The sequence below is a fragment of the Gossypium raimondii genome, chromosome 5 (assembly GCF_025698545.1).
Source record: "Gossypium raimondii isolate GPD5lz chromosome 5, ASM2569854v1, whole genome shotgun sequence".
Lineage (NCBI taxonomy): Eukaryota > Viridiplantae > Streptophyta > Magnoliopsida > Malvales > Malvaceae > Gossypium > Gossypium raimondii.
Genome location: NC_068569.1, coordinates 44,537,996 through 44,553,338, shown reverse-complemented (window position 1 = coordinate 44,553,338; position 15,343 = coordinate 44,537,996). Strand labels below are relative to the sequence as shown.

Below are 15,343 nucleotides of genomic sequence, written 5' to 3'. Positions count from 1 at the left end.
ATATAACATATGGATTATGATGTACAATTTCATTTTCATCTAACTTTTCTTAGTATAAGTTAATTATGTTTATGCGAAAATAATTCTCAAGTTATATTTTTATTTTATAAATTCATAAGAACATTTTATGAAATTATATTTAATAATAATTATTTTAAATTGTATTAAATCATATATTTTAATTAAAATATATTTAATATTAATTATTTCAAATTTTCATTTATCATATATTATGATTTGAGTAAATTCATATAAGAATATGAATTATTAAGAATTTTATTAAATTATATACCAAAATTATAATGTATTTAATAATAATTATGTTTAAATATGATTAAATTATTTATTATTGATATTAATAATCTTATTAAAATTTAAATAACAATAACAAATTTCGCTAATTATAAGAATTTTATTAAATTATATATTTTAATTAAAATATATTTAGTAATAATTATGTTTAAATATGATTAAAATATTTATTATCGATAATAATAATCTTATTAAAATTTAAATAACATTAACAATAATCATTTACCAAAACAATTTTACGCTAATTATAAGAATTTTATTAAATTATATATTTTAATTAAAATATATTTAATTATAATTATGTTTAAATATGATTAAAATATTTATTACCGATAATAATAATCTTATTAAAATTTAAATAACAATAACAATAATCATTTACCAAAACAATTTTATGCTAAGGGTATTCTAGTCATTTTAGTTTTTTCCATTATGCTATTACACCTCTATTCCATTCAACCAAACACAAGATTACTATTACGCCTCTATTCCATTACATTCAACCAAACAGTGGATTAGCTATTACACCTCTAATCCAATACACCTCTAATCCCAATACACCTCTAATCCAATACACCTCTAATCCAATACAGCGAACCAAATGCACAGTCGTTGTCTTCATGAGTTATGGTTGACAAACACTAGTGTCTCCAAGCTCTTTTACTTGGAAAGTGAATTGTTTGTAGATATTTAAATAGTGGCTCTTTGTCAACTTTTAATCTTTTTCTGTTTTTAAGTTATTTCAGAATACTAATTGGTTTCACGTGTAGATTTGGACCTAGGTTCCTTTACACCTTATGTGTTTTGTGTTGTTTTCCTTTATTTAATAAGTCTTTCCTCATAGAAATTGTAGAAGATCTTATCTTATTATGTACAAGTTTTAATCTTGTTTATGCAAGTCTTTTTAGGGACGTATTGATCATCCATTTTAGTTTGGCGAATCTTAAGTTTTCTTATTCTTTTACCCCTGCTCTGGATCCTTCAAAGCCGGCTCCTTTATCATGTTAAGTGATTACAGTCAACCCAAATATATCATACTTGAGTTGTGACAAAATCAATTGTCAACATGTTATAATATTCTATTCTTGCTGAGATTATAGCCTTTGTTCGTCTTAATGGATCTTGTTCTTCACCCCAAATACCTCTCTGGTCCCTCTTAATTTCGATGTTGAGTAAATTGATCCTCTCAACAAAACCAGGGCAATTTAATCCCAGTCAACTTCAAAAGTAAGAAACTAAAAACAATTAATCACAACATTAATATAGTTCATCAATTGCACATTTTTTTTAGTATAATAACAAATTTAGCCCTCAAAATTCATATTCTATCACTTGTCATATTATGTCAATTTGGTCCCGATTTAGCAAATTACCCCATAATTTTTACAAAATACATATAAACACCAAAGGCTAAATTTGTTGTCATACTAAGCAAAATTATTTACAATTGATAAAAAAATATTTATACTATTATTAATTATCCTTAGTTGCTCATGTTCAAAATTGATAGAGATTAAATTACTATGATTTTGTTGAGAGGGATCAATTGGTTAAATATCAAAATTGAGGAGAACCGGAGAGGGAATTTTAACCCAAAAAAAATACCACAAGAACAAGATCCTAACAATTGGAAATAGATAAAATGTACATTTTCATACAACTTTGTTGAGAATAACTTACATGACTAGTCTTATTGCAGTCTTGGACATTATGATAGTCTAGTCATGTTTTTTTTCAAAGGGAACCTACTTGTAGAGATTGGCTATTTCCTCCTTGTATTGAGCCACAACTTGGTCTCTTCGGATTTTCATGGTTGGAGTCAATAAGCCACTCTCGATCTACAAATCAGAAAAAGGTATACATAAGTCCAACATAAAGTATGCGAAATCAATGATCAGATATGGCAGCATTGAGTCTTACCGTAAAAGGTTCATCCACAACAAGAATTGGTCCAATTTGAAATGAACACTCGGAGGTCCTGCATAAAAGACAATAGTCAGATAACAGCCTACCACTCGAACTCTAATCGACTCTTCAAACTGCTTTAGGTACTGCAACATGATGAAAGAAAAAAGAAAACCAGTAGAGACCCTTAAATTGCAAATAAATAATTACCACTTCCTCAATTCTTCATATAGCATGCTTGAAATTAGTTCCTTGCTAAGATCTACGGCATCTGCATCTACAACAGATGCCTCTTTTGCTGCCAGGAGTGCTTCATCTTTGTTTGGGACAATGACAGCGCCAAGGCGTCGTTGATCCTGGAGGAAGATGTCAATCAACAATGAAAAGTTAGAAATCAAATCAAAAGATGGAAACGATACATGCGTAAATAAAAAACCTATGTGCAACAACCACAAGCAACTTCGTGAAAAGAGGGTGTCCAACTTGCCTGGCCGATGACAACGATCTGTTGAATAAGAGTACTCCTTAAGGCAGCTTCTTCGATCTCTAAAGGTTCAACATTTTCACCTGTTTTCTCCAAAGAAGATTGTTTTGGTTAATAATGGAAAGCATGGTAAGTGAATGCTTAATGGAGTTTAGAAAAAGAGAAGACTTCAAAGTACGGTTGCAACATCAAAATTCAACTTAGTAAACTTGCACCATAATTTTTCTTTTCCGACTACCGGGAGAAAGAGAAAACAGCATCTCTTAAACCTGCAGTCTCCATTTATTTATTTTGGGTCCAACACATGACCATGGATGTGGAATATAGTCCTTCGAAGACCCTCAAAAGACAAAAAAGAAAAAAAAAACAAAAAAAGGTCAAACAACTCACACCCAAGTCCAAGTGACAGATCTCAACCAAAAACACCGTAGTCCAACCAAATGATCCGAGACAAAGTGACTTTTATCACCAAATTATCTGAGCCTAGGTGACTTTTATGGACGAATATTATTATAGTCATATCAAAGATAGAAAGTTGGAATCAGATTGAGTCCCTAAAGTAAACTATGAGACATAACTCTGTCCAAGTTACAATTGGAAACTACAGTTTTTTTGGGGTAAATCACACAATTGGTCATCCAACTTTCATAAATTTTCATTTTGAACACCGAAAACAAAAAGTTTACAACATGAGCACTGTAGATACATATTTTTATCATTTTAATTACTGTTGTTGCATACTTCTACAATTTTATTCATCTTCCGTTAATTTATCATTATATACATTCATTTTAGTTACCAACTTTAAAGAATTTTCATTTTAATCACTCATTTTCTTTTCTAGAATGTTTTCTTTTTAAAAAACTTGGAATTTTTACAAAAATTGATTCATTCAGCTGCTTACATGAAACTTAAAATTTTCACCAGTAAGTCAATTACATGTAAAAGCTTAGGTTTTTCCTTTAAAACCTCATATTTTCTCTTTATTTGAAAAACTAAAATTAATTCTTAAATTTAAAGGAAAATAAAAAATAAAATGATTTTTCCTGAAACAATTCATTCCATTTTTCTTTATAATTACCCAAATAATTACCTATGAAACCCCTGATTTTTCCCTCTTATTGAAAAAAACTAAAATCAATTATAGAAAATAAATTGATTTTTCGGTAAAAACTCAAGTTTTTCTTATAAAACCTAGATGATTCCCTATAAACCCCAAAATATTCCCTTCACTTTTACTAAGAAAAACTGAAATTAATTTTAAAAGGAAAAACAAAAAAATTAAAATAATTTTTTCTAACCTAGATATTTCCTTACTAAAAAACTAAAATTAATTTTTAAATAATGAAAAAATAAATAAAATTAAAAAGATAAAATGAGTGACCCAAATAAAACTTACTAAAGTTAGGTGATTAAAATAAGTGTATGTAATTACAAATTAACGGCAAGTGAGTAGAATGATGAAAGTACGTAACGACAGTACCCATATTGTAAACTTTTTATTTCCGATGTCTAAAATGAAAAATTATAAGAGTTGGGTGATCAACTATATAATTTACTTTTTTTTTAAACAAGTGAAACTATAATTATACACTAAAGAGATAAATGTGGACCCACAATTAAAAAAAAAACTGAGAAGGCCAACAGCTAAAACATTCAGTAGCGAATTTAAGGGGCATACAAGGGTCTTGCCATTCTAAAATGAAAAAATTACTATGCAACTTATTGGTGTAAATGAGATACAGGTGTCCGCAAACAACTCAAATTCAACTCGAAAAATATTCTAACTCGAGCCACCAATTGAACCGAATTCGAACTTAGTTATACTTGACTCGAATAGTTCGCAAGTCTTATCGAATTTTTCATGTTTTTATATTATTAAATTACGTTATTGCCCTTAATATATATTATTACCTTAAGCTTAATTATTGAGCCAAGCCCGAGCTCGAGATAAACAAGCTTAATTGAGCTTGAGTAGCTCGATTATATCTCGAGCCGAGCTCGAGCTTAAAAATAGATGTTCGAACGAGCTAAAACCAAGTATCGAGTTTCGAATTTTCAGTTGAGCTCGAACTTTACATTATTCGGGCTCGACTCAGCTAGATTACACCTCTAAATTGTAAATTGTTTAAATTATAAATTAACATATGGTCAAATTACATTTTAACCCCTCAAAAATTCTATTAAGTCTCTTCAAAAAATAATGTAATCATGAAGAATAATTATATTTTGACTTCTAAATAATTTATAATTTAATTCCGGCCTCTCTCTAAAAGGAATTTCAGGAATAGCCCCTGATATTCTTTAACTGAGATAATAAAAAACGACACGCAATAAAGGACCTAATTGGCCAACTCAAAGCTAAAAGGGGATGATTGTTTTAAATTACTGGTATAAAGATTGCACCATGTAGGTTATAGGAGTTACGTAGGGTTTAAAATATACCAGAAGAAAGAACAATAGTGTCCTTGGCACGTCCTTCGAAAACTATCACACCTCCACATCGACGACTTCGCCCTACTGAATGATGAGGAGCAATCCAACCTATATCACCAGTATTTAGCCAACCATCTTCGTCTAGGGCTTGCCTCGTAGCCAATGGATTCTAATTCAAACAACAACCAGAATATGTCATTTGAGATGCCACAATAACTGATCAATTGCATGTAGCATGACACTCGTCAACAATGAAAGTTTATTCCGGAATCCCAAGAAGTGAGGAATAGAAGTCTTATACTCTCATAATTATTCCATCTTAAACTAAAAAAAGTGGTCCAACGCAACAAATAATGCAAATATTTTTTGTTTTATATTCTTCATGTCTATTTTACAGTCCATATTTGTGGTTCATGGCTACCTTTCTCAACAAAGTCGTCTCTAAAGTCTGAACCTGCGTCTTCCCCTTGAGAGTATAATTTCTCTTACCATTGCACCCACCAACTTGTTGATGTAAATATTTTTTATTTGAAACAATATTGGTGTTTCCTAAATGCAAAATAGAAATTATACGTGTTTTTATTCACCAACATTGAACCCTTAAACACAACCTGGAAATAGTCCGAGCCTAAAACCTTGCAGATTCAGTTTCTTGGTTAAGTCACCTACCACCCTAGCACTCGCAATAGTGAAAATTCTACTGCTGTACAAATTCCAAAAGCATAACTTATGACACAAGGCATTTGCTACAAACAAGACCAATTCTAAACATCTTATGGGTTAATACACATTTGGTGCCTAAAGAAGCCAAATTTGTGATCGAGGACTTCACTTTGTTTAGCAGATTATAGAAATCGCTAACTCAGTCAAATGGGTGATGAGGCCAAACAGAACAGCCAATAGAAGTTAGACAAGTATGTCGAACATTGCTATCCCCAGTTTTTTGCCACATCACCTGTTTGACTAATGGAGTTATCCTTAGGTGCAAGCTATTTAACCGAAGCAAAGTTTGCATATCTTATTGCGATTTTTTAAACTTTTGGAATCAAACATTCAAGTATACTTCGGGTGTGCAAAATATAATTAATCCCATTTTTATTTCACTAATTTCTTATATGCCTAAAGTTTCTTTATGTAATGTTCCTTCTCTTTATCAAAATAAATAATTAAAGGTTACTAGCTCAGGCTACATGTTGTAAGAAATGCACAATATATGAACATTTGACAACATTTTCAATAAGCATACTTCAATATAATACTACCTTATAGTAACCTTTCATCACTGGCGGTCCCCTGACCTTTATAATGCCCTTGGAGCCAGGTGGGAGGATTTCACCAGTTTCGGAATCTACAACTTTGAATTCTGTGAGTGGAATTGGATGCCCAACAGAACCAAGAACCTTCAAAAGTCAAACATGAGAGATCGTCATATGATAGGACACTCTTTCTTAAGGTCAGCACAATTTATACCAAAGAAAAGAACCGAGTAAGATTGAAAAAAGATGAAAAAAAGGTAAAAGGAAAACGTAGTAAAAATAAGACAGTGAACCCAATAAAATACACTTAATATCTTAGATTTAAAACATTCAAATAATTTAATAATTTTAATTTTTATGTAATTATCTTTACCTCTATAAATAAAAGTTTCTATAAATAAATCAAGTGGAGTCATTTCGGAAGTCTCTCATTACTTCTAGCCTTTTGTCTAACAACATGGTTTTCGATCTTGGTCTATATGTCCTTTTTTTTAACCCTTTCGCTCAGACAAGCATATTCTTGGATCTTTATATAACTCCAACTATTTATCTTTTTCAGCTGAATAACATCAACTCTTATTCAGCAAAGTCAACCAATCAGTTTTCATTAATACTAGTCAATCACCGACTTCTATTTCTTAGTTCAAAGAGGCGAGATTCGCACCCAATTATCTTAGTACTCAGTTGAGGGGCTTGCCTAATAGATGTCAAACCACATCTTTGGATTCGGTTTTACACTGCCGTAACTCACAAGAGTTCGTCATTACAACATCCTCAATTCCAATATCCACCTTTTTTACACCAACTGTTCGTGTTTTTTAATGTCATTGTCAATCCAAGATTGTTGCTCTACCAATCATCAACCTTGCAGGGCCTAATAATGCAATATTCAAATAAATTAGTAATTTAAATTTTTATGTAACTATCTTTATCTCGTTTCTTCTATCAATAAATCAAGTGAAGTCATCTCATGAGCCTCTCATTACTTCAATATTTAGCAAGCATGTCTTTAACATGGTTTGACCAACACCTAGACGGTTATTGCTAGGCCGACAAACTTCATAGTGGTTGCACCAGCTAAATCTAGATTTTCAACCTATTTCAAGAATATCAATCTGATCAAATTCTTTGTTCGATAAAACACCAAGTTACTCGGATGCAAGTTTGAGCATTGGACACCATATGTTCCCAATACAGGCATGTTGACTATTTTTGGAGTTATTCCATGTATTTGGAGGGTTTTTAGAGGTCATACCTCCAATGTCATATTTGATAAATGTGGGACACAGATATCCCGAGAAAAAGGAGACGCAGTGCAACATAAATAATGTATATATAAAACAATAGTCCCATTCATTTTCATCAAGTGAGGTAAAGAATTATCAAAGATCTAAAGTACGTGCATGTGACACAAGGCTAGACCTTTCGTCTCGCAAACCGTGCGGCCTTAGGCGATTCGTTCATCCAAACTCGCCCAAGCCAGCCTTAACTCAAGTGAGGATTCTTTTAGAACTCCTCCAAGGAACCAAATTGAAGAGCGGAAGCGATTTATGCCAAAAGAAGAACAATAAAGAACAACAGAAAGAACGCTCGCAAAGTGTTTGAGTAAATGCCCTCTATTTCTCTTATTCACAAAGAATAATGAAACAATGAAACAATGAATGGAATGAGTACAACTGAGGGGGAGGCTCTCTATTTATAATTGAGCTCCCTCAAAACCAACGGTCAAAATACATTTACATTGACGGATAAGATTTAACCATATCCCTTAATTTTAGGGATTTACAAGATAAGCCTTATCAAATATAATCTAATCTTTACAAAATATGATTCCCTCTATCTTCTAAGATTAGTTACCATATTAGCCTAAGTTGCCATCTCTTCACTATCGGGCCAACTAGGTTTCAATCTGACAGGCTTGTCCAATAGCTCTTTGAATCGGGCCAGTTCATGTAGGCCAAATGATCCCCATCTAAGCAATAAACCTCCATTGGATGCATTTGGTGCGATGGTCACGGGCTTTGAACTGCGGCCCGTGACATTCTCCCCCACCCATTATCGCAACGTCCTCGTTGCAACTTTCGAATGGCACTGACTTGATTCGCCTCGGTCTCGTCTCGACACCTTAGCTTTTCCCTTCCTTCGGGACTTTTGCTTCGGCTTCCATCGCTTCTTCACTCGAACCGTCCTACTCGTTTGTACATCTCGATGACAAGTTATGTCACTCTCTTGTCCACATTCTAACTTTACTCGAATAGAATCCTCTTGATTCACAACACTTGGCTTCGCTTTGCCCACAGTCGCTCGGCCTCTTTGCTCAAGAACTTTGAAAGGGCTCCTACGTTCTTGCCAAGTCAACAAGTTAGAATGCAAAACACTATCAAAGTGTTCGGAATGTACCTTCACATTTACTCTGGTCAACTGTCCCACATGCATCACTTCTTTTTCCCTAAAGTCTGATGCACCACCCACCTCTCTCATAGGTGGAAGCCTAGTCGATGACTCGGCCAACTCTACCGCCTCACTCAACTTGAGCCTCATTGGTCTCAGCTTCACTGTTTTCATCGCAACTCTTTCCTCTAAATCCGATGACAAACTCATCTCCTCCTTGGGTGGAAGCCCCTCTGATGACTCACCAAGCTCAGACGTTGCCTTTCTTTTGACTCCGGCTTGCTTTGGACAGTTCCGCAACTCATGCGGACCACGGCACAAGAAGCACTTTACTCGCTTCTTTTTGCTCCTCTTTACCCTCTTGCCTTCGGCTTTTCCCTTACTCGAACCAAGCTTCTTGGGCTCCTTGTCTGCTCCATCGTTCCCCTCGATGACAGACTTCCTCGGACACTTCCACAACCTATGCGGACCATGACATAAGAAGCACTCCACTGGCTTCTTCTCGCTTTTGGCCTCCTTGGCTTCGACACCCCTTGTGCTCGAACCAAGTACCAAAGCCTTACCCACCGACTTCTCCTTAAGCGCGGACTTCTTCGGACATTTCTTTAACGTGTGTGGACCGTCGGAAAGAAAACATTTCAGCTTGTCACTTTTCCTCTTGGGTTTCTTCTTCCCAACTCGTGGTTTCCCATTACCACCATTGTCGCCGTTGCCATTGCCATCAACAATATCTTCCTTGTGATCCATTTCACATACGCCCCTTTCCTCGAACTTAGAAGACCCAAGCTTGTCTTTCCCTAGACCAAGCTTGACCACGGATTCAACTACTATCATGGCTTCCGACAGCTTTTGGACACCTCTTTGTTCCACCTCCTGTCTGACCCACGGCTTCAAACCATTCTGAAAAGCAAGCAATGCCTCTCTTTCGGTCACCTCTGAAACTTGGAGCATGAGTTCCTTGAACTCTCGAACATACTCCCCCACTGTGCCCCGTTGCGTTATCCCTTGCAACTTTGCCCGAGCTTCTTCCTCGGCAAATTCTGGGTAAAACTGTCCCTTCAATTCGCATTGGAACTCTTGCCACGTCCCAATCTCACATTGCCTTTTATCTGTGGTCCTACCTCGCCACCATAAAAGCGCAATGTCAATAAGAAACATTGAAGCAGTGTTTACCTTAACCGTATCATCCATAATGCCTTTGGCACGGAAGTAGTTTTCCATCCTCCACAAGAAATTGTCCACATCGCATGCAGACCTTGTCCCCACAAACTCTTTCGGCTTCGAGACATCCTCGTTACTGAGTGCTGCATTTGCCACTCCTTTCCCCACAGCTGCTCGACACAAGACCAGCTGTCCTTCGAGCTCTTCTATTCTTGTGCTCAAAGCCCTCGTCGTGGCCATTGTTTCTTTCTTCAAGGCCATCATCATGGCCTCGAGAGCATCATTCCTTTCCGACAGCTTATCCCTGTGTGAATTAAACAATTCGTTTACCTTGTCCATGGTCGAATCAAGAGACATCTTTACATAATCTCTGGACTGCTGCTTCCAGTTTGCTACGCGATCCTCGACCCCATCGAGTGCCTCCTTTACATCCTCCATGGATCCCTCGAGTTTACCCACACATTCCTCTACTGTCGATAATGTCCCCCTCAAAGACTTCCTCGCCCACCTTTTTTCGAACTCTTCTTTCGACATCCCAACGGTGCCTTTGAACCAACAACTCGAATATTACTTGGTTCAAACCTTAGCTCGGATACCACTTGACGGGGTTAGATTTTTCGTTCAGTCATAAGAATGCGGACTTAAGCGATAGTTCTTCCAAACGTTTAAAGCCTTTTGAGGATTCTTTTAGATTTCCTCAAGGCACAAATTGATTTATTAGGGCGATTTTGCCAAGAAGAACAACAAATTCTTTCTTTTGTTCAATAGCTTTTGAATCGCCACCTCGCTGGCCAAATGATCCTCATCTAAGCAATAGACTCATTGATGCATTTGTTGCAATGGTCACGGGATCATTTCGCCACTTAAAATCGCCCGATTCAAAGAGCTATTGGACAAGCTCGTTGATTGAAGCCTAGTTGGTCTGATAATGAAGAGATGGCAACTTAGGCTAATATGGTAACTAATCTTAGAAGATAGAAGGAATCATATCGTAAAGATTAGATTTGATTTGATAAGGCTTATCTTGTAAATCCCTAAAATTAAGGGATATGGTTAAATCTCATCCGTCGATTTAAATATATCTTGACTGTTTGGTTTTGGGGAGCTCAACTATAAATAGAGAGCCTCCCTCGCTTGTACTTCACTCCATTCATTGTTTCATTATTCTTTATGAATAAGAGAAATAGAGAGCATTTACTCAAACACTTTATGCAGCGCTCTTTCCGTTGTTCTTGTTGTTCTTCTTTTGGCATAAATCGCTTCCGCTCTTCAATTTGGTGCCTTGGAGGAATTCTAAAAGAATCCTCACTTGAGTTAAGGCTGACTTGAGCGAGTTTGGACGAACGGATCGCCTAAGGCCGCACGGATTGCGAGACAAAAGGTCTATCCCCGTGACACATGCAGTCACCATTTTAATGATTCCATGAGCTGATTTTGCCACCATTCGTTTGGACATAATAAAAAATTCCAGCAATTCTGGGTTCCGGAAAAAATTAAGGCTACCTCTTTGAAATCCACTTAACCAAAAAAAGAAACAACTAAGACTTTAATACCAAAGCACAGACATAGATCATTTGATCCTATTAAAGAACTTAGCAAGAAAAGATAGTACCAGCATAACAAGTTTACTTTTCAAATGATCTCAAACACAGTTTTCCCCAATATCCTGTATTTAAAAAAGTAGATTTCTAGCTAGTTACTTGCAGTCAGGTGCGAGCCTTATATACGGATATGTATCCAATGTGCGTGTGTTCAATTTTTTTAAGCTTTTCCGTGTATTTGGAATGTTTTTGTAGGGACATATCCCTGTATCCAAGTCTGTCTAAGCGTCAGACACGTGTACTTCAAGAAAAAATAAGGGTAGGAGCAACAGAGATTACCGCTATATAACTATTAGTTCTCTTTTTAAGAATTTATTCGCATTGCTTAGGAGAAATCACATGTTCTATCAGAGGTAGCATGGAAGAAAGAGAATAGTTTCAGTTAAATATTATAATAGAAAGACCTAGAGCTGTCTTACATTATAATAAGGTCGTCGACCAGCAATGCAAGGGGATGTTTCTGTTAAACCATATCCATTCTGCACTTCCAGACCAATTGCCTGCACGTACGAGCCTCCATAAAATAAGAGATAAATTGACTGGTAACCTTTTCATTTGAAAACTAAAAGCATATTAGCATCTAACCTCATAAAACTTTTCAATATGTGTTGGCAAACTTCCACCTCCGCTTTTGGCAGTCTAGAGGATGATTGAAAATAATCAATAAAACCCAAAACAGAAATACTAGAAATGCTGAACGAAGAAAACTTATAGGAACATACCAACAAGGATCTTTGCACATAAAAGGAAAAATAATAATATGTATTCCTCTTCTTTTTCTCCTTTGTAACGTTTCTTTTTTTCAATTGCAATACACTACGTTATATGACACGGGTGTGAGTGTCAAATAAGGGTATGTAAGCAACACTGATATGTTTAATTTTGCATATGCTTTTCCATATATTTGAAGGGTCGGGTAATATCCCCAAACAACGACCAGTGATATATCAAACACAAGTGTCAGACCCAAGTACTTCAAGAAAAGAAAAATGAAAGAGTGGCAAAACATAGACTATACATACAGATTTTATTGGTTGATAAATAGAGTTCACTCTGAAGCTGGAAGAAAAATTTTCAACAACTAGTTTATGTAGCTAATATATCAAACCTTTTGTATCCCAATAGCAGAGCGGATTTTTTTGTAGACAAACTTTGTTGCTAAGACATGCAAAGGCCACAATATTGTAGCAATAGTTTTAGACCATAAGTAGTCGAACATGGATACAATATGCGAAGGTTCCTCCGGATTTCTTGTTAGGCATAGTCCCTGTTGATCAAATAAAAATCAAAGGGCAAAACTGAGTTGAAACAACTGACAAACAAACATTAGAATTCATCCAGTTTGATAGTTTGGAGCGAAAAAGACAGTCAGAGGACCATATGAGTGCACCAACACTCAGTACATGTGACATCCAAAGCATGGGGCAAATAGATTATAGATATGTTACTTGGACTCAAGTGGGTGTGAGTAGAGGCATGCATCTTATATGGGTATGTTTGACTTTTTTTTGGTAAGTTTTTCACCATATTAACCCAACTCTTCATTTTGCCTAAATAACTACTGTGTCTGAATTCATCTCCAACACATGCTCGGACATGGGCATCGAGATATGGTCCTCCAAGAGTCCTCCAAATACATGCAATCCTAGAAAAAACTGAAAATACCCAAGTCAGATGCCTATGTCCAACACTTACACCCAAGTCCGAGTAACATAATATTTTCATATATTTGGAGGGTCATATGCTATACCCACGTCCAAGAATGCGTTGAACACAGATACCTCAAGAAAAATGAAAATCAAAGCAACACAGGATGATGGTTTTTAATTTGCTTTATTCAGTTTGGTCGATTCCACAGGCTGCTAGACTAGTCACCATATTCTGCAGAAAGCGTTATCAGCATAACCCCACTGTCAAACGAATTCCCTGATAAGCAGAACCATGTTTAACCCTGATTGTACATTTAACAGAATTTTAACAATTTATACAAAGACACAATTGCTTAAAGAATTTCACTAGAAATTAAGTTATGTGGTCTTTTCAAAAACGGGTCGTAAGTTAAGTTTAAGAAAGTCTGCAGTCTTAGTTGAACTTTAGGCATTATATCCATAAAAGAAATATGGGTATCAGGTTAAACTGGCATCTAATCCCCATTTATCTCAAGTTTTAGGGCATTAAAGAATGAATTTATGCCACGGGAGAGTGCATAAGAACATAAAACATTAACAAGGAATCTGCAGAATTCAACTTTAGTTTCACAAAAATTGCCATAACCTCATAAATTCTCTTCAACTCCGTGTATGCCAAGCTGATCCTTATGAATGAAAATACTATTAATTTAATAGCATTGGGGCTTGAAGATATCTGCTTTTGAATTCCACTGCAAGGTAATCCAAAAATATTTTAAAAGCAGCATTTAGAATCGAATAGTTTCCTTACACAATAAGTTTAACCAGAGATCTGCCATAGCAGTATAATTAGCATTTAATTTGGATAATTTAAACATGAAGATCAATCCAACATACAGAATGAGAGAGAGAACATTTATCACAAAAGAAAATTATTTTGATTCATCGGAGTAAGTAAAGTCTTTAATAAACTAATCATGCATGGCCCAACCATCTAGAATTAATCTAAAATTACAAACGTGTAACTCTCGTATCTAAAAAATGAACATCAATACTACGGGTAAGATACATGTGCCCATAAGTCACTTGGATTCCGCTACAAGTAAAACTCAAATCAATTCAGTCATTGTCAAGTTGAACTCAAGCTTGATAGCCTTACTCGGATTTGGCAAAGAGGAAAAAAAAAACTCAAATCAGTCATAGTTAAGTTGAGCTCAAGCTTGAGCTATCAAGCGAGTTGAACTTCAATACCCAAATGTTCAACTCAAGCAATTTGTGAGACTAATCGAACCTTTTATTTTTAGTTAATATTGAAAATTTTCAATTTAAACTCAAGCTTGAGCAAAAATAAGTAAATTTTAAGTTGAGCACGGGAATCAAGCTCATTTTTTACTAGGTAAACAAGCAAAATCAAGTGAGCTTGAGCAGTTCAATCTTTATCTTGAATTCAACTCAAGTTTTTGAAAAATGAAACTCAATCAAACTCAAGCACAGCTTTAATCTTCAAAGTTCAAGTTGCGCTCAAGATTGAGCTTCTAAAAACTTCAGCTCAACTCGACTTATTTGCACCCCTATTCAAGATCCCATTCTTGTGGAAAAATTATTTCATGAACCCTTCCCATAACATCATCAATGATCCCATTAAAACCATCAACCTCACCTACCTCACATTTTTCTCTCCATGTTGGCTTTTTTTTTTTTTTTTACGGGTGATTACTTGGAAGTTTTGATCTGACTATACAAATTCCACAGAACGATTATACCACAATATAGTTTATAATATTCATTAGGAATGCAACATGACCGAAAACTGATGGAACACACATTAAATTACAGGACATATGGATGCAATGCAACATAAACAATTAACTTTTTTTTCCTTTTGTTTATTAAAGAGAACTCAATTGCCTGCACAGACAAATATAATAGTAATATATAGTTGTTGCAAAGATAAACATTCCAACGAAGCTAATTAATTAAGGTCATCGATGTCCCAAGTAAAGGACATACCTATAGAGTGTTTCATACACTAAAGGTACTGAAATCATATAATCTGGCTTATAATTTCTCAAATCATCCTACAAAACAAAATAAAAATATACATAATCAACATATTTAAATCAGTAATAAACTAACAATTAAGCAAAGAAGAGAATCATTGAATGTACC

At 35.0% G+C, this 15,343-nt stretch overlaps 1 protein-coding gene across 1 annotated transcript in view; it reads right to left on the bottom strand.

The window, feature by feature from the left end:
* Nucleotides 1-1,914: 1,914 nt before the first annotated feature.
* LOC105766178 (probable acyl-activating enzyme 16, chloroplastic) overlaps nucleotides 1,915-15,343 on the bottom strand; it is a 35,159-nt gene continuing 21,730 nt past the window's right edge. The window contains exons 8-18 of the mRNA XM_012585527.2: nucleotides 15,185-15,252; nucleotides 13,821-13,926; nucleotides 12,655-12,813; nucleotides 12,132-12,185; nucleotides 11,966-12,046; nucleotides 6,400-6,537; nucleotides 5,147-5,306; nucleotides 2,705-2,784; nucleotides 2,428-2,573; nucleotides 2,233-2,290; nucleotides 1,915-2,150 (exon numbers count right to left, since the gene is read on the bottom strand). Of these exons, the coding sequence (XP_012440981.1) occupies nucleotides 2,058-2,150; nucleotides 2,233-2,290; nucleotides 2,428-2,573; nucleotides 2,705-2,784; nucleotides 5,147-5,306; nucleotides 6,400-6,537; nucleotides 11,966-12,046; nucleotides 12,132-12,185; nucleotides 12,655-12,813; nucleotides 13,821-13,926; nucleotides 15,185-15,252 (1,143 nt within the window). The 3' untranslated portion in view covers nucleotides 1,915-2,057. The remainder of the gene's footprint in view (nucleotides 2,151-2,232; nucleotides 2,291-2,427; nucleotides 2,574-2,704; nucleotides 2,785-5,146; nucleotides 5,307-6,399; nucleotides 6,538-11,965; nucleotides 12,047-12,131; nucleotides 12,186-12,654; nucleotides 12,814-13,820; nucleotides 13,927-15,184; nucleotides 15,253-15,343) is intronic.